Raw genomic sequence first — 24,469 nt, forward strand, 5'->3', positions numbered from 1 at the left:
CCTGGCAACAGCCATTTACGCTTTCAAACGCTTGAGTTCGTATTACATTATTAGAAGAAGTAAAATATTGTTTGCCTGTATTTCTTGGTGATTTTCTATATTCCTAATGCCAGACTTGCTTCTTGTCTTTTTTTTCAACACAACCGACAGTCCTCTTATGCTATAGGTCATTTGTATCTTCTTCATGAGTGTAATGGTTTTGCCACTTCTTTTATGATAACAAAACATTAACTTTAAATTAAAAGTTACTGTAGTTTACCTACTATCATTATACAGCTGTGTAATGATTACATCGAATTGCTGTCCTGTTCCTCAGAATCAATTGATTGGAACAGAAATTGCAAAGATTATAGGTTGAAGCAATTCAGTAAAATAATAATATTTACAGAATGATCTAGGTATTTTCATTTTAGTCGCCAAGGTCACAGTAAAGGCTGTGAGTTGTACAGGACTCTTTGACAAACGAACAACAGGTAACTGAGAAACTGACGTTTATTGGCACAAGCCATCTGAAGACACTTTTCTCTGTTAAACGTTTTGATGTATGTCAAATGTAATTGTTGTGCTTCACACATATTTTGCCAGTCTATGAAACGGTTCAACTTTTTTTTTTTTTTTTTTTGTCTCTCCTACAAATCCATGTCTCGCTACCTGGTATTTGTTTGTTAATCGACGATATGCAAGTTGATCTTTGGTCAGGTCAAAGTTATTGAAAATTCAAACTTTGTTTGGAACCTCGACAAATGAGAAATAAAATATTGTGAAATTGAGCGCGATTCGTGTTGACAACAGTTATTGTTCTGTTGTAGAATGTCGTGTAAGTATGACTTTTAAAATGTTCAGTTCAGTGAATGTAAATCATTTGCGGGTAATGAATTAGATCCGGTATTTAGGATTTCTTGTACAGTGACAAATACAAAACATCGGTGTTATAAATATTAAGAGCATATTGTTATTATCGTGCTCCAAGTAATACTTGCCGAGTCTGTTGTAAACTGTTCTTTTCAGTGCTTAATTTTTGACGTTCTCCATACAAATGTTATTTTCTGATTATATGATGTAAATTGCTCCGTAAACGGCATTAGTCATAAAAGAAGAATTTATTGTTTTATAATTAACGGAAACGTGTGTCATATTATCCATAAACCGCGTGATTTTTAGCAGTGCCTTAGAAAACCACTCAAAGTGCAATCCGTAGTGACCAGCTCTGAACTTCAGCGTATATAGTTTAGCATTTTGTTAACACAATTTTTTGTCCAGATCACTTACGGCACATATTTGTCTTACACCCTGGTGCTCAAAATAAATGTTGAATAGAAGTTTGACGAAGCTCCAAGCGTTAATAACCACTGTTATGGTAAGTCAGTGTGTGAGATTACATTGCACACGAGTTACGGATACCACATTCTTTTCGAGAGTGATGTAGTGGTAGAATGATGCAACTTCAACGGAAGTTGTGCCCTTCATTCCCCCTCCGTGACATGCAGTTGTACTGTATGCTTAATGGTAATGGAATGCTCATGGATAAAATATACCTCAATTCTGATTGCTTGGTGGATGTACTCATGACGATATTACCAACAGGAAAAACAAAACTGGCATTCTACGAATTGGAGCATGGAATGTTAGATCCCTTGAACAAACAGATACATTAAAAACTGATATGAAGAGATTATAGTTAGATATAGTTTGAGTTGGGGAGGTGAGGTGGTAGGAAGAAGGTGGCTTCTGGTCAGGTCCATACAGAGTTATCAACACAAACTCAAATAGAGGCAATGCAGGAGTAGACCTAATAATGAATAAGAAAATATGAATGCAGGAAAGCCTCTATGAAAAGTATAGTGAATGTGTTATTGTAGACATGGAGCCAACACCCACTGCAGTAGTACAAGTTTATATACCAACAGCTCTGTAGATGATGGAGAGACTGAAATAATATTTGTTGAAATAAAAGAAATTATTTGTGTAGTTAAAGGAGACAAAAATGTAATTGGGATTGGTGACAGGAATTCGGTATTAGGGAAAGGAAGAGAAGAAAAAACAGTAGGATAATATGAACTGGGGGAAAGAACTGAAAGAGAAACTGACTGGTATAATTTTACACAGAGCTTAATTTAATCATAGCTAGCCTAACATTCTGTTAAAGAATTGTGAAAGTAAGTTTTATACATGGAAGACACATGGGGACACTGGAAGGTTTCATATTGATTGTATAGTGGTAAGACAGAGATTTTGAAGTAAGATTTTAAACTGTAAATGTTTCCAGGGACAGATGGAACTGAGTGGTGACAGGAAGTGTATCCAACCACCACTCACATTAACCATGCCAAATCTGTTCATAGCTGTGCTGGCTGTGCAACAGTGCATAAAAAAAAGGCACAAGAAAAAGAAGGAAGAAAATGTTATTTGCGACTTATACTGGAACCATAATTGCAGTTGTAGGAGTCGGAGAACATGAAATGGTAGCTGTAGTGGAGAAGGGTGTGAGACATTGAGCAAGCTGTGCAGGTAACAAAAGAGAAATTTTTAAAGGGAAAGGAGTTGAAAGAAATAGAATCTTTAAGGTTTGCTCATGATGTAATTCTGTCAGGACGGAATGGATAGCATTTTTGAAAAGATATTGTAAGATGAACCTCAAGTGTAGTAAAACAAGAGTAATGGAATTTAGTCTGATTAAATCAGGTAATTCTGAGGAAATTAGGTTAGGCAATCAGACACTATAATCGATGGACAAGTCATTCTATTTGAGCAGCAAAATAACTGATGATGGCAGTAGTGAGGATATAAAATGCAGACTGGCAATATCAAGAAAAACATATCTGAAAAAGAGGGACCAATTGACATTTAATATCAATTTAAATGTTTAGAAATCTCTTGTGAAAGTACTTATCAGGAGTGTAATCTTCTGCAGAAGAAATGTGGACAATAACCAGTTTAGACAAGAAGACACTAGAAGCTTTTGAAATGTGGAGCTATAGAAGAATACCAAAGATTGACTGGGTAGGTTGTGTTACTAATTAAGTGGTACCTAATCAAATTTGGAGGAAAACAAGTTTGTGTCACATCTTGGCAAAAGTGATAGGACACACCCTTAGGCATCAAGTAGTTGTCAGTTTCATAAGGAAAGGGTTGAGTGGGGGGGGGGGGGGGTGTAGGGGGGCAGAGGGATAGTAGGAGGAGACCAAGGCTTGAATGCAGTAAGCAGGTGTGAATGGATTTAGGTTGCAGTAGATATGGAGAAATGAAGAGACTTGCACAGGGTTGACGAGTGTTGAGAGTTGCGTCATACCATTCTTCAGGCTGAGGAGCTCAAAATCAGTTACATTGGATGGCAGTTTGGTCGATCATTTCTGCTACTCTTCTTGTTGATGGATGTAACCTCTGCTGTCTTCCAACCTCTATGCATGCTTTTATCTTTGAGAGAAGTTTGGATATTATAATTAAGTGTATTGCTAATTCGTCTGTAAATTCTATATAGAATCTCACAGGGATAACATCGGTCTGTGCGGCCTTGTTCAGTTTTAGTCAGTTCAGCTATTTCACAATGTTGCTGATGCTAATATCTATACCCCTCATTTTTACATTGTTGTGAAACTTATACTTTATGTGCTTCTGAATCTTTTGGTGCCACCAACAACCTTAACATATGACCAAAATTGCTTTGATTTCTGTGAGAGATCTTTCTGTAATAATAATCTATGGTAACCAAATGTGTGTCATTTAGTGTCTTTCTATCTACAGCCTTGTGCTATATTTTATATCTGTTGCCCAGAAGTAGCTGTTATTTCATAAATATCTTTCCGGAAATTGTATACCATGGAGGCTCTCTCTCCCACCATGAATCTATTGTGTGGTAGTAACTGCATGTGCTGTCTGATGTTTTGGAACTGAGTTCAAGCACTGTGGTGTGAATATGTGACTTTTAAAGAAATCTCTTACATTCACTGAAGGAGTAGCATTAATAGCACTCCTATGTTTAAATCATTTTGTGTGATCTTTAACTTCACCCTTTTCTTTGTGTGCCACAGAAAGTTGTCCAGTATGTAGTGTGAAGTAAACACAGCCATTGTTACTATCATTACACAATTTCAAAAATGTGTATTTCTGTTGCAGGTTTACATTAAATGCACACAGTTTCTTTTGCCCATTGCCAAATCATCAGATTTGTGTAGAGAGTTACTTTGCTTTGAAAATGACATAAACACTTTGCGCCTCTTGTTTTTTCAGACGAGTAACCGTAAGTGAAAAGTTGTGGCAAAACTGGTAGCCATGCCTTCCCATCAATGTCAGTGCTTGCTCCAAAATCCAATAGAGAGTCACTGCTATAAGACAATATTTAAAAATGCAATGTCAAACATATAGGTCTAAAATTTAAAAAAAGGTGTTGCCAGTCATGAAATTTTCAAACCCTGGACTTTTTGCAACCCTGGGCATTATACCGGACAGCACTAACAAACCAAGACTGTCTGGGCTGATTCTGGACATGTGATAAGCCTACTGTCAGCCTACCTAAATTCCATGTGTCTTTCTCTTGTGTTACACAGTGGTTTTAATCTCATGCCTTGAAGTATTTTTCACACTGAATTGTCAGTTAATACGAAGGGTATGTATCTAGTCAAAGGTAATATAGTTCCGCAAGGTCTCTGGCCGCGACTATGTTTGTGCCAGCACCACCTGCCTACAATCCCCACCCCATCTTTCAACACCACACACATTCCCCTGCAGACTGGAAAAGTCATTCTGGAAAAAAATCTCATAAGACATTTCTTCATGGTATACTTTCTTCCCCTTTCCTCCAGGAGTGCTAGTCCCGTTAGGAATACAGAAGAGCTGTTAAGTTTGGAAAGTAGGATTAAGGTGCTGTCAGAAGTAAAGCTGTGAGGAGAGGTCATGAGTCATTCATGGATAGCTCACTCAGTCTGAGTGTTTCCCACAAAAGGTCAGCTTCCAGGTTTTGCTACTGGTCTGGCACACAGTTTTAATCTGACATGAAGTTTCAAAACAGCACAACTCCAGTACAGAGAAAAGGATTCTTTTTGGACTCATATTGCCACTTTGTAAACTGAGTATTTGTGTGTGGAACATGACCCCATATATCTGACCGGACAGAGAACCCCTCAACAGTGAGAATCCAGTACTTCATTATCTACGGAATTATGTCGTTAACAGTGAAGCAGAATCAAGTAAACATCAGGGAAGAGTGCTGATATATATTTGACTTAGTCGATAATGTCTTGAACTTCTCCTGAATGGTGGTGTTATACAAGATGTTCCAAATAAGTATATGTATGGTGGAGGAACCTGTGTCCAGAAACTGAGAGGGCCTTGGTAGAAAATTGTTGCAAAAGGCATAAAGAACTCAGACACTCAGCACTTGGTGTGAATGTTGCTGACCAACTCTTGTTAAAGAGAATGTAATGTGACGAAAAATCTGATAATTTGTGACAGCGCCTTTAATGAAAAGTCAGTGTCAGTCACAACAGTCAGATACTTTGAGGTAACCATCCAGATAAAACTTTTAGTTGATGTGATGAATGTCAGCTAGATCTAAATGTAGAAAAGTTATTAAGTTAATGCAGATGGCTAGGAAAAACACTCCCATAATGATACAGCATTAGTAGTGTGCTGCTTGACACAGTCACGTGATTTAAATTTTGGGGGTGGGTGTAATGTTGTAGAGTGATCTAAGCTGGAACAAACATACCAAGGATTGTAGAAGGGAAGGCGAATAATCAACTTTGGTTTATTGGGAGAATTTTAGGAAAGTGACTCATCTGTGAAGGAGATCATTTATAGAATACTAGTGCAACACATTCTTTATTACTGCTTGAGTGTTTGGGATTCCACCCCCCCCCCCCCTCCCCCAGGTCGGATTATAGGAAGACATTGAAGCAATTCAGAGGTGGGTTGCTAGATTTGTTACCAGTAGGTTCAGTCAGTATGTGATTATTCTGAAGATGCATCAGTAACTCAAATGGGGGTCCCAGGAGAGAAGGTGACATACTTTTCGAGGAACGTAAGTGAGGATATTTAGAGATCGATCATTTGAAGCTGACTGCAGAACAATTCTGCTGCCACCAGTGTACATTTCACGGAAGGACCACAGATATAAGATAATAGAAATTAGGGCTCATATGGAGACATTAGTCAGTCATTTTCCCCTCACTTTATTTGTGAGGGGAATAATGAAAAGGAAGTCATTAGTAGTGGTACCAGGTATTCTGTGGCACACACCATACAGTGGCTTGCGAAGTGTGAATGTAGATGTAGATATAAATCTAGTTGTCTGGAAATGCAATTCTAATCTGAAAATCTTGTGAAGAATCTGTGGAAAGTGTAAATTGTATACTGTGTAATGACTGTGATGGTAAAATGAGATCTTTTACAAAAGCATGCTGATAGCAGTCATTCCCTCTTGACACTCATCAGGTAGAGGCCTGTGAAGAACAAATTTGACATATTAGCACCATATTGTTTATCTGTGTTTTCATTTTGCTGAATGTACCTGTGCAAACCCTTGTACATACGTTTACCTTTGTTAGATTAACTTGCACAGTAAATGCTCATGCAACCTGTTAAATAAGATGATTTACAAAATTTCACTATGATACCTGTTTCAGGTTGTAAATGGAAACATGTGAAACTGTTAATTATTGGTGTAGAGCCTCAATCTGAGACGAAAGCACCAAAAAAGGCTGAGCTAACTTTAAATATGGTATAGACCAAGGCAAGCAGAGTTGTTATATAAGTGATAACTCTGAGAAGATACTGGTCACAAGAAGAAGCAGCAGAACAATTCATTAGGAGAACTGTGTTGCAGCTATGTGATAAGCGTAAGGAAATTAGATGATCTACTTACGTGCGTGTCATTAATTTGCATGAAGCTGGTAGTGCTTGAGACCACATGTCAAATGAAAACTGAACACTTGTCACAATGGGACCATGGAATGTTTCCATTCAATAGTAATCACCACATGCATTAAGATAGTTATCGCACTGGGAGACAAGATGATAGATTCCTGTTGCATGAAATGCAGTCAGTCACTGATAGGTCTGCAACTGGTTTCACTCTTGCACTTCCTTGTCCAACCGAAACTGATGCCCACAATTCTTTCTTCAGGACGCCAAAGACATGAAACTCACATGGAGAAAGATCAGGTCTGTGTGGAGGATGTTGCTGCGTTTCCCAACCAAGTCGCTGAAATGTAGCCTTTGTCCGATTGGCAGTATGGGGGCAGGTGTTATTGTGCAACAGGATGATTATGTCTTAAAGCACTCCAACAGCGCAAAGACAAAAGGCAAAACCAGCAGTGGAAACCTCACACATCTCTGCACACATCTTCCCCACTAAAAAAATCCAAAGCTGTTCACACAAGTTGTGAAAGTCACGATGACCTCCTACTTTGATTGCAGGTCCCCTCTGCCCGACACGTTCCTCGAGCATGGAATGATAATCAGTGTGCAGCACTATGAAGGCACTTTATAGAAACTGTGATGCATTGTAAAGCCAAAATTCCCAGGAATGTTGTCAGATGGAATCATCCGGTTGCATAATGACAGTCGCCTCCACATTGCCATTCGGTGAAGGCTATGCTTCAGCGATTTGGTTGGGAAGCATTACAACATCTTCCGTACAGTCCAGATCTTTCCCAGTGTGGATTTCACATATTTGGTGACATGGAGAAAGTCATGCATGGACGTCGGTTTCAGTCAGATGAGGAAGTGCAGGATTGGGTGCAGTTGTGGAACTTTCAGTGGCTGACCATGTTCTGTGGAACAGGAATTGATTGTCACCTCTCCCAGTGGTACAAATCTCTTGACACTTGTGGTGATTACTTTTGAATGGAACCATTCCAAGGTCCTATTGTGATGGGTGTTTGGTGCTCGGACCGAACTGCCAAAGATGGCGGTTATGTGTGCATAAGGTGTGCTTGCTTGTGTGAATGAATGTGTGTCTTGGCTTTTCTGAAGAAGGCTTTGACCGGAAGCTAAATGTGGAACTGTCCTCTCATTGTGCCTGTGTGCAACTCAGTGTGCCATCTTTATGATGAGTAGCAATCTATCTTTTCCTTATGTTGTTGTAAATTAATGAGACTTTTGAAGTTGTTTTATACTTGGGAATTTAATTCTTTAAACAATCAGGGGTTTGCTAGTATATACCTAATGGAACAGCTCATCATGGAAGGGGCTTCGCATAGCATACAGTCTCTGTAAATAAAAATAGGTGTGGCTACAGCACTAGGGATATAAAACAAAGCATATGACTTTAAACAGAATTACACTGACTGAAACATGTTTGCTGTGAAAAGTCCAACGCAAAAAACCTTCAGAAAGTACCCTATCCGAACCTTATCAAGAGACCTTTCACAAAATCTAAAAACATGTGATCATATGTAAAGGCTGTTAGTGGCACCAAAGTTATTGGTCAGACTTTTGTGGATTACGTAGGAACTGAAGTTAAGGATAGCAAATTGAAATCAGAAATAACGAACTCAATTTTCAAATGTTCCTTTACAAGGAAGGGTCCAAGAGTACTGCCCCAATTTACTTCTTGGATCGCTGCAGATTCCCTATCAGATTCTACACACAGTCATATGTAAAACAGTTGGTATGGTTCAGTTCATTGGTAAAGTACTGGAAAAATGTAGTCAGTCTACAAAGGAGATTGCTTACAAGGCACTCTTGTGACCCATCATAGAATGTTGCTCATGTAGGACTAACGGGATATTGAACATATGCACACCAGTTTGCCTGTCCCATTAGAGAGCATCACAGAAATGCCGAAAAACATGAATTAGCTTATATTTGTAGGTAGAAGTCATCTGTCCCATGAAACTGTATTTACAAAGCTTTAAGAACCAGTATTAAGCGAGGTATCCAGGTACGTACTACAGTATCCTACATGTTGTTCCATTAGTGACAGATAAGACATTAGACTAATCACACTGTGCGCAGAGGTATTTAAGTAATCATTCATCTAGCACTCTGTGTGCAAATGAAATAGGATGGATATGTGGTGCAGTAGAAAGTGTCCTCTGCCATGCCCTCCAAGTAGTACAAGTATGGATACCAATGTAGATGATTATTCTTATTACTGCAGTTATCATTCCTTTACATTACTTCTGGCATTTCTTCAAAAGAAATGGGTTTCCTCATGTAGCTGTTGCATGCCAGAAGCTGTGCCAACAGTGCACCACAGAGCAGGAGCCCCTGTGGTTCGGAAAGTGACCTCATTGCCCCCTAGTCACATGAAGCTGTAACTGACACAACAGTGCGTGTTCAGTGACAGCTGTCGTTAGTTATGGAAGTCCTATGCCTCTATTGAGATCAGTGGACTTCTGCAGTGCCTTGAATGTTGCCAAGTACTTAATTCTGCTAAGATATAGAACATGCAACAACATTAAACACACCTTCACCCATTGCATTACAAGCAAGTAGAAGTTGAAGCAAGCAGAGAGCTAGTAGCCAGGTGTAAAAATCAGATAGCAGTAGCTGTAAGTTTGAAAAGAATTCTTAGTACAGATGTTACAGTAGTATGCAGCATTAGCTCATGTACTGTAATGTGTTTATGCTTTTCAGGTGAATGACTGGGAAAAAATGTAAGGGAGGCAGCAGTTTGAGCAAGCTACAAAGTAGTTTGCAGTTTAGCAATGATTAGCAAGCAGTTTTCAGTGGGAATTCTGATAAAATCTTGTATGGCAGCACATGCAGAATGTTAATTTTCCAAGGGAGCTGCAGGCAATGGAAGGGGTTTGTGGTTTGAGGCAAATGGTGTCTCATCAAATCGTGGACATGGCAGTGGTTTTAGAGAGACAGTTCTAGAAAAAGCCAAGAGCTTTGTTGCATTTTTACTCACATTTGATGAAAGCACAGGTGTGGCTGACTGTGCTCAGCTTCCGACATTTGTGTGTGGTGTTGATATGGAGCTCTTGGATGTGGTCATGCTTGACTACATCTCAATAGGACTTGCTATTATTGAAGCTGTTTGTTTATCAGTAGGCAATATGAATTTGTCGTGGGACAGACTCATTTCTGTAGCCGCCGACAGTGATGTCTTAAAAATGATTGGCCATCACCAAGATTTCACATTTTGTTTATCGTGGTGCAAATTGCCACCAATTCAAAGGATTCCTGACTGGTATGGAAGTAGGGTATGGGGACATACTCACCACAGCACACTTCATCGGCCTACCTGGGAAAAGGTTTTTGATGATATTTTCTGTGCCATTCATAAGAAAATATCCCTGTGTCTCGAAATGAAAGGGGAAGTAATTCATTGCCTAAAAGATTTGATGCCTTTGGCTAAAATAAATATACATCTCAACAACTTAAATTCATCATTCCAGGCCAAAGAGCAGCTGATAGTTGACATGAACGATCAAATCATTCATAGAAAAGTTATCTTTTTTTGAGAGGCAGAGTCATCTGCCTTTAAAACTGCCTGAAGGTACCAGTTTCACAGTTACAGAGCCAAGGTAAAGCAGCTCACCATATCTCTTGAAACCAGATTCAAAGAGCTCACAAATTTAGAATTGGAAATGAAATGTTCAGCACTTATTTTCAGTTTCTTCCAATGGTTTACTAATGTCATTGCAGTTAAAAGTATTAGACTTGCAAAATTCAACTTTGATGAAATAAGTGCTACAATATGTTTAATTTGTCATTGTGGTACTATTCATTACAGCAAAAAACATTTCCCAAGCAGCACAAAAATACCACATAGATCATGTGTGTATTCGACACTACATACTTTTGTGAGTAGCTTTTTTTCAGCAATGAAAAGAATAAAAACAGAAGAATGACTGTTTCTTCAGAATGTGACAATTAAGAGCATCCTCCATGTTAACGCTGTGAATGCCTTAACACCTGATATTTCTGCTTGTGTTCTGAAGAGAGACTATCAGATTTCAGAAACGTAATAAACATACCTAATTTCTTTATTTCTTATTTATTTCCTTTATTTCCTGTATCCATGAATAACAAAATGATGTCGGCGATCATGTAAAGCACAAGCAACAAATTGAAAGGCTCACAGTGCCAACCCAATGCAGTACAGTTGTTCACAGTTAGTGCTATGTGGAGTAAGGGTGCTCTGCAGCATAACAGCGAGTGCATCAGCAGGAAGCCAATTAATTTGTTTTGTACAGTCCAATAAATGCAAACGTGGGAAAGTACCACTAGGTAGTGGGGGGGGGGGGGGGGGGGGGTGTGCCAAAGGAACACCACTTAATGCAGCATGATGTATACTCCATAAGCTTCCAGGCATAAATTTGTTGTTAAATTTCAGGATTCATGTTTTGTTATTATTTTCATTATTTATTTCTTGTTTCAGTGCAGTTCTCTTTTGGTCATTAATTTTTGGGCACACTGCTGGTTGATAGTCACTAAAATAGTACACTGTGAATTACTATTAATTGAACAGTTTCATAGTGCCATATTGTCACTAACACTAAACATAAGTACATGAATGTATCAATATGTCAAAGAGAGAACTTCAGATTTTTGATGTTGACATTAAATTGCTCAAGTCATCTATCAGAAAAAGTGCTGTGGTTTTGTTGGAGAATATGATAATCTTAGTGACTGATAGTAATTGATGTATGCAGGAACAGAGGTTTTTTTTTTTAGTGTTAAGCACATTGAGAAGCCAGTTTTGACATAACTTTCCTCTTGCAATGTCTATCCGTATATAGTATAAACATAATAGTTGCATTACAGTACACTGGGAGCTCAAGTATAAGTGAAGATATTGTTGACAAATTGTCAAGGGGAGACTCCACAAGCTAGTGTAAATACCTAGCCAATGGTTGTGGTTACAATCAGTAATGATGAGGGAGATTATGGAAGTTAGTCCAATGGTTCCCGTACAAACAACAACACAATAATACCATAGAGAGCCAAGTATTAAAACAGTTTGAGGGTTTATTGACAAATCATTAAATGTAGTGATATTTCATGTACATGGGATACTTAATAGGCACATAGTTCAGGTTTGAAGGTTCAGGTAAACCTTGCATTGTGATGAAGATAATGACACACAAATTAAATGTGCCTCGACCCTTTCCTAAAGTATACTTGTGTTTATTAGCACTTGATACATATTTAGTGCTTTGTTGCACGTACAGAACAAATTGCTTGCTTGCAAAATTTATATTATATTCTTCAGCATACATTTAATCTATTTCTCATATACACTTAGTTCTCATGTATGTTTACAAATTTTGTTTCATTTCTCTCCTTGTTTGGTGTTATTGTTGAATGTTAATTCAAACTTTTTCAGATGGTCACTAATTTTGTATCATTAGAAGATGTTTTCTTTTGCAGGAGTCAGTATGTGCACTGTGTGGTCTCTTGAGAGAATCTTCTCTGATGACGTAAACTATGAAGGAGAAAGACACGAAAAGATCGTGCTAAATGAATCTCTAGATTGTGTAAGTGTTTTCTTGATGTTTCTTTGTTATTTTGTGTACTTGATTTTTTGAATAGTGTTCTTGTTTAGTGGCTACCTAATTTTTCGCCATCATTGGTGAGAAGACTTTTCAGATAACTACATAGATTTATTTACCTTAGCCAAGAACAGTTATAAAGAAAGCCAAATTATGAAATTAATTTTAACCAGCAACAGTCTGATGAAATGAATAAATTAAGCAGCTGTAGGAAGTCCTATAAATTGTTTTAAAAATAATAAACTTTAATCATATTTGTGATTAGCGACAAGTGCTTGAGTGAACATCTGTATCTTCATAGCAGGGGTGTGCTGCTGCTGCTACCGCTGCAATCTGTTGTGGAAATATTATGAACTTTTGCAGCCACTATGATGTGGCCATTCACACCAGAAAAGCTGAATAATTTCATTTGAGGTTACTCAGTTCTCTGGAATTTTCTCTTTTTTTCTGTAGGAAAATGATACATAGTTAACATTCCTTCTGGTTGTTGTATAGTTGTTCTTTTCATATTTACAACAGCCCATTTATTTCAGATTACTATTAGTAATGGTGATGCTGGTGAATCATATTAATGTCAATTAACAAAAGATAATGCCTCATCAAAGTTTCAGTGTCAAAGTAATATTAAAATACTTATTTATTCCTGGTTCTCCATTCTGTGTCATCATCTCTTTCACCTTTTTGCTCTTTTGTTTCTTACTTTTTTCTCTTCAGTTCTTTTGTAGCTTTGTGTTGCTGTCCGATTTGTTACTTCCTGTTATTTCTGTAAGTAAGTAGGGCAGTTCTTGATTTTAAATTATTGAAGTTTTGTATTAGGATACACCTTCTATCATAAAATCCTATGTCTTTTCCTGGGCAGTAGAGATCCATATACATGTCTCGTGGAAGCTTCTGAATCATTCTGAACAGAATCCCACATCAGTATGCAGTGGTGATGCACAATACTATTGGTTGACTGTCTCACAGTGGGACAAACACATATGCAACCAGCATGATGAAGCAAACTGAATAAAAATAAGACCTGTTGACAATTAGCATACCATTTTCACACGTGTTCACCCTTTAGTCAGTAATTTTAGTGGTCAAGGGTCAGTGGCGGTCATAGTGGTGTGCTGCAGCTGCATTGAATGAATTATTTATTTATCAGCAACTGTCATGGGAATTAATCAGATACTTAGATGGCAGAATAGACGGTATTTTTTTCATGGATTTTTTTGTGTTTCAAGAAATATGTAAAATCCACAGAAATGTGTGCAACAATCTGAAGTTGAGCTGATATATCAATGGAAAAAAAATCAGTTTTTGAAAATATAATGTAATTGTATGGATAAAAAAATCTACTCGGCAAGCAGCAGCAGGAGAAAACGTATATAAAGGTATCAAAATTAGCAAGCTTTTGGAGCCAGTCACTCCTTGTGGCAAAAGAGGTGAAGGGAAAGAAAGAGGGGAGAAGGAAAAGGAGTGGTGAATTTTAGGAAATGGGGAGAGTATGGAAAAGTCACCCAAAATCCCAGGTCAGGGGAGACATAGTGGATTGGATGAGAAGGAATGACTGATTCAGTCAATTCGCTTCCAGTCTGAGTCAGTCTTTCCTTCTCATCCCATCTGATAAGTCTTTTTCTTCATCCTTCTTCCTTCCTCTTCAACCCTTCTGCCAGAAGAAGAAGCCAGTGACTCCGAAAGTCTGCAAATTCTAATACCTTTATATGTGGTATCTCCTGCCACAGCTCGGTGAGTAGACTTTTTATCTATCCAATTAGATTATATTTTCTGAAGTTCAGGTTACATGTACCCCTAGTAAATAAAACATAAATCTTTCATTTGATCAAATTGTGGCTGGTTTCAATGTTTTTCATAGTGTTACCATATTCACACCATAATACATTTTTGTTGTATATAAATGCAGATGTGCAGAAATGAAAGTATAGGTGTATTTGACAGTATTTGCAATAGCAATTAATGGCATGAAATTAATGATAAATGATTGGATTAATTACTCCACAAATTAAGTTGAAACAGCAGGCTCCCTTGACTTTGTTACAGTCCTTAGTTGGCTTTTACATTACATTGACAGATGGGTGAAGTGAACTGGAAAAACTTATTTTAATTTATTGGCCAAGAAATTGGTGTCTCCTGACGGTTATTGGTGTCTTGTTTCTAAACACAGTGTGAAGACACCATTCTAAAATTAGCATTTTTTGAAGTTTTTCGATCTTAACACTTTGGGTCCTGAGTCATTGCGCATGGGTGTCTACCATAAAGACTGGCTGATTTTAACGTATTTTAAACTACTACAACTCATTAAAGTTTCAGTTATAGCAATAAAATTACTCTGATTGAAAAACCTAGACTTTCCTGTTTAAAACCATATATAATACCTTTCTCTTGAATTAATACATACTTTTGACAAGCGTTATTATTATAACATTGTTTTTGAAAAAAGGAAAAATTGGTCAAAGGTATATTCACTGTATTTTCTAGAAGGAAATTTTTTTTTTATTTTACACAAAAATTGTAATTATGATGGATACAGTATGCCTTATCTACAGTAACCTCCTGTAACTATTTTAGGATGCAATTTTGTTCTTTTTGTGGTAAGCTACTTTACATTCACTACACTGGTAGCTTGTGTCTTTTCGCCACACTTTTCCAGTCAGTTTTTTTTCTCTCAGAGAACACATTACACACAGTTTTTGTTTCTGTTTGTTACCTACATCTGTCTCAATCTTTTCCAGGAAATTATTTCCAGTTAATAGTCTTGAGAGTCCAGATGGACCAGGTCAGGGTTCAAGATCTTTGCTTTGTGCAATATCTGCACAGATAACTGTCATGAAGTGAGATGTTTTGAGGCATTTCCCAGTAACGTTATTGTATAATATGCAGGAATTTACAATCGCCATTAGTATAACATGAAATGCCAACTTTCTCCACCACTTCACAGTTCGATGTTCAAATGCGCCGTATGACAACCGCTGATCTGATAAGTCAACACCAAACTTGTTTTTATTGTAGTCCACTACACAGGCTGGCTTCGACTTCTCTCTTCCTCTCTTGTCAGTGAAAGTGACCATCTCAGCAGTGTGCCTTGTACTTATCATATGCACATTTCTTTTGTCCTTCCAACACAGTGTTGACATATTTCCTTTACGCCTGAAAATAAGTTCACCTCGCTGAAGGTTCAGATCTTTTATAGCACGAGGCAAACCCTGCCAAGATTTTCTTGTTGTTCCCACAAGAGCAGTTTTTGCAGTTTCCAGTTCTGAAGCAAGTATTGGACTTGAGTAGAATCTGTCCGTAAACAAAGTGTAGCCTTTTCCTGACAGATTTGCAAGCAATGTCTTTACCAGAGTCACTGTGTCAGACCTTTCCCCCGCGTAAACAGAGAAATTCCAGATGTAACCTGTGTCAGATTCGGATAACATGTACAGTTTCATACCGTATTTATTTGGTTTTTGTGGCATGTACTGTTTGAAATACACATGACCTCGAAATTTACACGCGCCTTCATCTATTGTAATTTTTTGAGATGGTGTATACGCACGCTGGAAATTAGCACACTCATTATCTAGGAGGGATCTCACCTTGTGCAGTGGGTCATAGCCAGTTTCTTCTTTCCTCTTAGCTAAGGAATTATCACTAATGTGGAAGTTTCTCAAAATAGAAAGAAATCTGTCACGGCTCAAGATGATTGGACAGAAATTACACGACACAGCAGGGTCCTCGGACCAGTGCTGTCGTATACGTGGCCTCACACTTACACACATATGGACTACAATTGCCAGAAACTTCCTTATTTCCGTAAGTGTAACTTCTTTCCACTTTGATAATGAGCAGGTGGGTGAAACGGAATTTGTGCTTCGTAATTTCCTGATGCATTGTTGAGCACACAGATTAGTTTGTTCCTTTATATGTTTCATCATACTGTCTGTCAGGAAATATGAAAAAAATTCTAGAGGTGCACTGATCTGGTCCAAACTGACAACATTGCATATTCCAGATTGTTCTGAGAATAGGTTGATATCCCCTGATGCACGATCAGTAGCCGTCCAACCTTCCTCAGAATTGGTGTGGTGCGCAGGTCTCAGCTTCCCCCTCGCCGTCAGTCTCACTCGTTCTTCGGGCACAATATCGACGGGATTACTTGCTGCTGAAGTGCTTGGACACCTGCTCTCCTCTTCTGAATCTATCAGAAGAGTAGTATTTGCAAATAAAATCTTAATTACGTACTGAGAGTTTTTTCAGTGAAAATCTGAACAAAATTTATACTTGTTTTGTTGTCAGAATTCTTTACCTGAACTGCCAGAAACTACTTCTTGAACATAGTCCACATCATCATCAGAGTCATCTACAATATCTTTCTCTGACAAATCAACGTCCCTTTCTTCTAAATCACGACGTAACTCGTGAGCAATTTCTTCATCTGTCAAACCACGCTTCGCCATGTCGACGCTACTGAGACCGCGTGGGAAAAAATCACCGCTCAATAAACCCGACAAGTAAAAGGGGAAGCACACCCTTCCACAACATGCCCGCACCATCTAGTGACCAATACTCGAACTACAGTCCGTGCAGCACCTCCCAGACAAGCGGTAGCCGTAACAACACAAAGGAAGGAAGGGGGAGAACGAGAACATGCACCCGTAAAAGTACAGGCATTGCACTTTCGGGGCAGGCCGCGCACGCCTATTTTTTTACGGGCGTCGGCACCTAAGTGTTAAACGTATATGACTGTAAAACACAGAGTACAGCTCTACATGTATGCAGAAAATGGAGTATGCGACTGCTGTACCTTTACTTTGTAGTATGGCTGTTAATTCATCACGCTAGTGTGTGTCACTAGCCAGTGGCCTTGCCGCAATGGTAACACCGGTTCCCGTCAGATCGCCGAAGTTAAGTGCTGTCGGGGTGGGCTAGCACTTGGGTGGGTGACCGTCCGGTCTGCCGAGCGCTGTTGGCAAGTGGGTTGCACTAAGCCCTTGTGAGGCAAACTGAGGAACTACTCGATTGAGAAGTAGTGGCTCTGGTCTCGCAAACTGACATACGGCTGGGAGACCGGTGTGCTGACAACATGCCCCTCCATATCCGCATCCAATGATGCCTTTTGGGCTGAGGATGACATGGCAACTGGTCGGTGCCGTTGGGCCTTCCGAGGCCTGTTCGGACCGAGTTTTAGTGTGTGTCACTAAAAATTCTAAATGCAATTCTCCATTAGACAATCAGATTGATTAGAGGAGATCTTAGAACTTGGAAAAGCATTCCGATCAGCAGACATCAATACAGCTTGCAGTTACTTGTCCATTTGTGAAGTGACATTTTAAGACTCATTTGGGAGTAATGAGATTGTTTCGAATTTGTACAAGAAATTACCATGTAGTATTGTGGCAACATTAATTATTTATACAGTCTTGAAGAAAATCACCTCATATTTTTGGGAAGCCCAGAATAATTTCAAATTTGATAAAATTAAGACAAAGAATGTATTTGTAGCTTAGATTTTGTTCTTTACTACTTAATGTATTAGATAAATACTACAGTTATTATGTAGTATGTATAGATGTTTTGGAGCAACAGGCTCTATTGAGTGATCTGTCTTATCCATTAGTTGTAGCTTGTGCATCTGCGTCCCAATGAATATCCTAAATCCATTGAGTGAGATTAGAGGGAAGATCTTTCTCAACTGCTGCAGGTGCCTCTATACTCTCTCTGCTGTTGTTTGAGTATTAACCGCATTTTAAATAGCTTTTGTTTAGAAGTTTAATGTATTTTAATAATATATTGACTTGCAGATTGGATCATAGGTATTCCGAATAGTAAAACCAACAAAATTCTGGTGTGTAATATTTTTCTTCTTGTAGGTACTTGCAACAATGTTTCTCAACTTTGTTTAAATATGGTGTATCAATTTTACAGGACCATATACATTTGAAACTGATTGACCTGACTTCACTTAACAGTTAACAATAACAACTCAATAGTCTTATTATTTTCCAGCTTGTAATATTTAATCCTGTAAAGATTTGAGTATTGAGTACCTGTTGTTTTTGACTTGAGTAGAGGGCAATGCATTTCATTGTTTACATCTTCCTGTATGGGTAGGGTGACGTACAAACAAGGAAATGTACTGCCCTCTGTGCAAGTCAGAAACAATAACATTCCTCAATACTCAAAACTTTGTAGCAGTTCAGATACTGAACTGTCCTATGTGATCTTTGCAGTAGAAATACAGTATCTGGCATCAGTTTTACTCCTATTTGTTACTGTGTATTATGAACCTTGATAATCTTTATCTTGAATCATTGTTTCCTTTTAATCAGTGTCTGTTCATAATTGTCCCTGATCGGAGAAAATTTCCGACCCAGGCGGGAATCAAACCCAGGTCCTTAGGATTGACATTCTGTCGCACTGATTTTAAAATAAACTTGATAGTTAACCCTTTTGCTTCTACAGACAAGATCTTTGCATTTCTTGTTGTGGCTGCTTTTGTTATGGTTGTACTGCTTGTCAAATGCTGGTGCCTGTCTGAGAGACAGTGTTCCGATCAATAGGAAATACTTAACCAATTTTTCGGAAACTATTAGGTGGAAACATTTGATTTTTGCACGCTTACAGTATGATAGCTGCACTCAAAGAACTGAATTTCATTTCATTGTCTTGCATATTTACTGTCGTACATCAAATTAAGTAAAATATCAGACGGAATTTTAAAGAGTTCACTAAGGTAAAAAGGCATTGCGTGAACTTAACATATGGTTGATTTTTATCTTATATATTGCAGGGAATGAAATTTAGCAAAGATACCTAAATTTTATTTAAAGTTGAGACCAAAAGGATATCTCATTTTGGGTTTTATATTTGAAGGATGGTAATGTGCGACTCACCCATTCACGTCCTCGCACATCACAATTCGTGTGCTCATAACAATCGTTATGTCTCATAAATGATTCAAGGTATCAAAACGAGGTTTTCTGCAAATGATAGTACACAGTGAGGCACATATGTTATTGATAAATACATGAAACTTTTTTATTCACCGAGTATGGAAGTAACTCGTCCTCAGAATTGAGAGGTTAGCGGCTCAGGACGCATTCAGATGTCCATAACAGTGTAGAAAAATCGAAGCGGCGCATGTATACAGGTCCACAGCACCTGAGCAGCAATGTAGCAGGGCATGTATACACGCCCACAGCAGCGAAAGACGTGATGATGATAATCTGCATAACTTGCCATGAAAAAGACACTTCCACTTTCACATGGACGCTGGTTGTCATCTAACTCGTGAACACCCAGCTTAGGGTATGCATGTAGATATACTGCTGCCATGCTGTAATATCATCTGCACACTCAGACAGAGAAAATACAGTAGCCTTGGTCTGTCTCTTTATGTTTTAATTGTTGTTGACAATGATGATGATTTGATGAAGATGATGATATCTTCAGACGGGTTTGATGTAGCTCTCCACACGGACCACCTTGTGCAAGCCTCTTCATCTTTGCATTACCACTGCAACCTATATCCACTTTAATCTGCTTACTGTATACAAGCCTTGTTCTCCCTCTACAGTTAGTGCATTACATTTTACTGGAGTGCATTCTGTTTTCAGACAACAGACAAGGGAATAGTGATAAACGGAGATCACATCTTTTCTTTCTTTCCTTTCTTTCTTTCTTTCTTTCTTTCTTTATTTATTTTTTTTCTTTTTTTTTTGTGGTTGATGCAGCTGCTGTGGGTCTCTTTTTAAAATTGTATGTTGCCTGATTGATTTCTCAGTCTTTCAAAGCTGATGCTTTAATGTCTTTCATTGTGCTTAGCTCATCTCTGTTTTGTCTGATGTTCATTGCCACACATACAAATGTATACAGGTTGGAATTCTAAATTAGGGTGTTTTTGCTTAAAATGAAAATGTATTTGCAGGACATGCTGTAGTGATAAAATAGTGAGACCTTGTGACTCCGAGAGATTTGTAAAGAAATAAGAACTGTTTCTTCTCATTGACGTCGGGGACTTATAACATGGTGGATGTTTATAGGGACTCATTATTGCACTCATGTTTCAAAAAATAAGCCTAACTTCACAATCAGCAGCAGCAGCAAAAGTTATGAAGTATAAGAAAAAACAAATAGGCCATGGGACCTAGTAGGTAAAATATGGACACCATGATGAAGGCAATCAAGAATTTACGAGAGAGAGAGAGAGAGAGAGAGAGAGAGAGAGAGAGAGTGAGTGTTTCACGCAATGCTAAGCTTTTTCTTTTTATCGTGATCTTTACATCCTGGCGTATTTGTTTATTTTAATTATTTTAACATCTCGCTTATCAAAATATTTTATCATTATCAGCAAAGACAATGTTGTGTGCTGTGTAAACTCGTGGTTTCCTTCAACATTATGTCCATATCTTACTTACGAGGCCAGATACCTTGTTTGTTTTATGTTACACTTTGTAACTTTTGCAGCTGCTCCTAATTGTCAGGTTGGAATTTTCTTGAAACAGTGGAGCCTTACATGAGCAAAAATAATAGCTGTAACAATATAAATCTCCAATGTTACAGAGAAGAAACATTTTGTATTTGTTTACATAGCTCTGTGTGTCACATGATCCTGCCCTTTTATCACTATTAGCAAGTTCTGTAAATACGGTTTTATTTTCAGCAAATGTATCCTCATTTAAAGCTGCATTGTGTTTAGGCACATCTGCTTCTCTATTATTGTACAAAATTGTGACATATTTCAGAATGAAGATAACAACAACAACAACAGCTAAAATATCTAATTGAGAAGTCATAATTTATTCTTCAAACAGTTAGAGCCTTATATAAGCAAAAATAATAGATGTTATAATAGTACCTTATAAATGTGCATCTCGTTATAAATCTCAGGTGTTAGAGAAGAAACAATTATTATTTGTTTACGTCTCTCTCTAGGTCATGTGGTCTCACTGTTTTATTACCATAGCATCTCCAGTACATGCTTTCATTTTAACCAAAAACATCTTTATTTATAACTCCAATCATTTTAGGCATATTTGCTTCTCATCTATTTTCCAACAAGTATAACATGTTCAACAAGTAAGATGTAGTGTAAGTTCACAGACTCCATATCATGTATCACAGATATGATAACAGTTTGAAATTCTGTTCACAGTACAGAGTTGGAAGGGCACGATATAACGAAATCAATTGCCTATCAACGTATGTGTCAAGGTCTCACTGCAATATTGTGAAGAAAGACAAAGGATTATACATAATAGATGGTGGGGTAAGTTATCTAACGTGGAGACTTGAAGTTAAAATAAACTGATTACTTCCTTGTAAACATTTGAGTATGAGTGTTTTATTTAATACACATTTTATTATTTAAACTGCTGCATGTAACTTTAAATGTCATATTGGCTCGAGGAATAGGCTCAAACCCTTTTTAATGTGTACTTGCTAGATCTAAACAACAGTATAATATAAGAGAAACCAGTGGAGTGAGGTGTGGCATATAGAAACATGCAGTAGAAAACATTATTCATATTAGCTTTTGAGCTCTTACTCTTTCTCTAGAAAAAGTACACATATTTAGACACACAGACACCCAACCACATTCCTGCAGTGAGACTGGCTGTTGATTATCGATTAGATTAGGTTAGATTAGATTAATACTAGTTCCATGGATCATGAATACGATATTTCGTAATGATGTGGAACGAGTCAAATTTTCCAATACATGACATAATTAAGTTAATTTAACAACATACTTAAGTTAATATAACAACTTTTTCATTTTTTGTGTTTTTTATTTTTTATTTTTTTAATATTTTATTATTATTATTATTATTATTATTATTTTTATTTATATCTAAAAATTCCTCTATGGAGTAGAAGGAGTTGTCATTCAGAAATTCTTTTAATTTCTTCTTAAATACTTGTTGGTTATCTGTCAGACTTTTGATACTATTTGGTAAGTGACCAAAGACTTTAGTGCCAGTATAATTCACCCCTTTCTGTGCCAAAGTTAGATTTAATCTTGAATAGTGAAGATCATCCTTTCTCCTAGTATTGTAGTTATGCACACTGCTATTCCTTCAGTGATGAATTACCCCAAAATATGATGCCATATGAAAGCAACCAGTGAAAATAGACGTAGTAAGCTAATTTACTAAGATGTTTATCACCAAAATTTGCAATGACCCTTATTGCATAAGTAGCTGAACTCAAACGTTTCAGCAGATCATCAATGTGTTTCTTCCAATTTAATCTCTCATCAATGGCCACACCTAAAAATTTGGAATATTCTACCTTAGCTATATGCTTCTGATTAAGGTGTATATTTATTAATGGCGTCATACCATTCACTGTACGGAACTGTATGTACTGTGTCTTATCAAAATTCAGTGAGAGTCCGTTTACAAGGAACCACTTAGTAATTTTCTGAAAGACGGTATTGACAATTTCGTCAGTTAATTCTTGTTTGTCAGGTGTGATTACTATACTTGTATCGTCAGCAAAGAGAACTAACTTTGCCTCTTCACGAATATAGAATGGCAAGTCATAATATATATTAAGAACAACAAAGGACCCAAGACTGACCCTTGTGGAACCCCATTCTTGATAGTTCCCCAGTTTGAGGAATGTGCTGATCTTTGCATATTATGAGAACTACTTATTTCAACTTTCTGCACTCTTCCAGTTAGGTACGAATTAAACCGTTTGTGCACTGTCCCACTCATGCCACAATACTTGATCTTGTCTAGCAGAATTTCATGATTTACACAATCAAAAGCCTTTGAGATCACAAAAAATCCCAATGGGTGATGTTCGGTTATTCAGATCATTCAAAATTTGATTGGTGAAAGCATATATGGCATTTTCTGTTGAGAGCAGTTGCCTGCGGAGATGGTGGTGGGGAGGGAGGAGAGAAGAATGCACTAGAACTGAGGGGTTAGTAGGATAGCGTGAAGGAGGTCTTTCGACAGATGACTTGGTGGCTGCACAACAAGACAAAAGAAATTCAGAGGGTAGAGTTTGTAAGATATAGAGAAAGGAAGTGGGGTTGAAAGGGATGGGAGGAGAGAGAGAGAGAGAGAGAGAGAGAGAGAGAGAGAGAGAGAGAATGCGTGCCACCTCAGGGGGTGGGGGGAGAGTGCTGGGAGAAGACAGTACATGACCTGGAGTGGAAAGGAGTGGTGAGGACAGAAGAGAGAAGGGAAAAGGTAGTGAGAAACTGATTAACGGAGGTTTAGATCAGAGGAATTGCATGAGTGCAGGATGTGTTGGAGAGGGAAGTCCCACCTATGTAGTTCAGAGAAACTATTCTGGTAGGGGAATCCAATTGCTCAGTTACTGAAGCAGCTGTTGAAGTCATTTGTGCTGTGGTACACAGCATGTTCGGGAACTGGATGATCAAGTTCGCAGACTGCCACAGTTTGACGATGGCCACTCGTGCGAGTAGACAATTGGTTACTTGTCGTCCCACATAGCGTGCTGCAGAGTAATTGCAGCATAGCTGATGTATAACATTTCGGATTTTACACATGACCTTGCCTTTTATTGGGTAGGAAATTCTCTGTCTGGACCGGCCCTGGGGGGCCCAAATGGTATCGAGTGATTGCCACAGCAGGTTATAGGCGTCACGGGATGTGGTTGTGGAGGGGCACGTGGTCAGCCCACTGCTGTCCTGGCCATTGTCAGTTTTCGCGACCGTAACTACTACTTCTCAATGAAGTAGCTCCTTACGTGGTTGTCTCGACGGCTGAGTGCATCCCGCTTACCAACATCCCAAGTGCTAGCCGAGCCTGACAGCACTTAACTTCAGTCATCTTACGGGAACCAGTATTATCAGTGTGGCAAGGCCATTGGCCATTGGATAGGAAATGCTGTCATATATTAACAACTTATTGAATCATTCACTGTTAAGCTTGAGACTGCTGGGAATCAGCAAGAGTGCTCCGAGGCAAGAAACCAGAGACACACTGTAGGTACAGGTGTAAATCGTAGCATTTAGGTTACACTAGGGAAATAGTAATGGAAGAAACTTACGAACT

The 24,469-nt window shown here is 38.1% G+C and overlaps 1 protein-coding gene across 2 annotated transcripts in view; it reads left to right on the plus strand.

The window, feature by feature from the left end:
* The first annotated feature begins 702 nt into the window (after positions 1 to 702).
* LOC126176926 (uncharacterized) overlaps positions 703 to 24,469 on the plus strand; it is a 249,579-nt gene continuing 225,812 nt past the window's right edge. The window contains exons 1-4 of one of the 2 annotated variants that reach the window (XM_049924113.1): positions 703 to 817; positions 6,621 to 6,833; positions 12,325 to 12,431; positions 21,586 to 21,699. In XM_049924113.1, the coding sequence (XP_049780070.1) occupies positions 12,333 to 12,431; positions 21,586 to 21,699 (213 nt within the window). In that variant the 5' untranslated portion in view covers positions 703 to 817; positions 6,621 to 6,833; positions 12,325 to 12,332. Of the gene's footprint in view, positions 822 to 6,620; positions 6,834 to 12,324; positions 12,432 to 21,585; positions 21,700 to 24,469 lie in introns of both variants that reach the window. The other variant, XM_049924114.1, reaches the window with a different exon arrangement.

Source organism: Schistocerca cancellata, chromosome 3 (assembly GCF_023864275.1).
Source record: "Schistocerca cancellata isolate TAMUIC-IGC-003103 chromosome 3, iqSchCanc2.1, whole genome shotgun sequence".
NCBI lineage: Eukaryota > Metazoa > Arthropoda > Insecta > Orthoptera > Acrididae > Schistocerca > Schistocerca cancellata.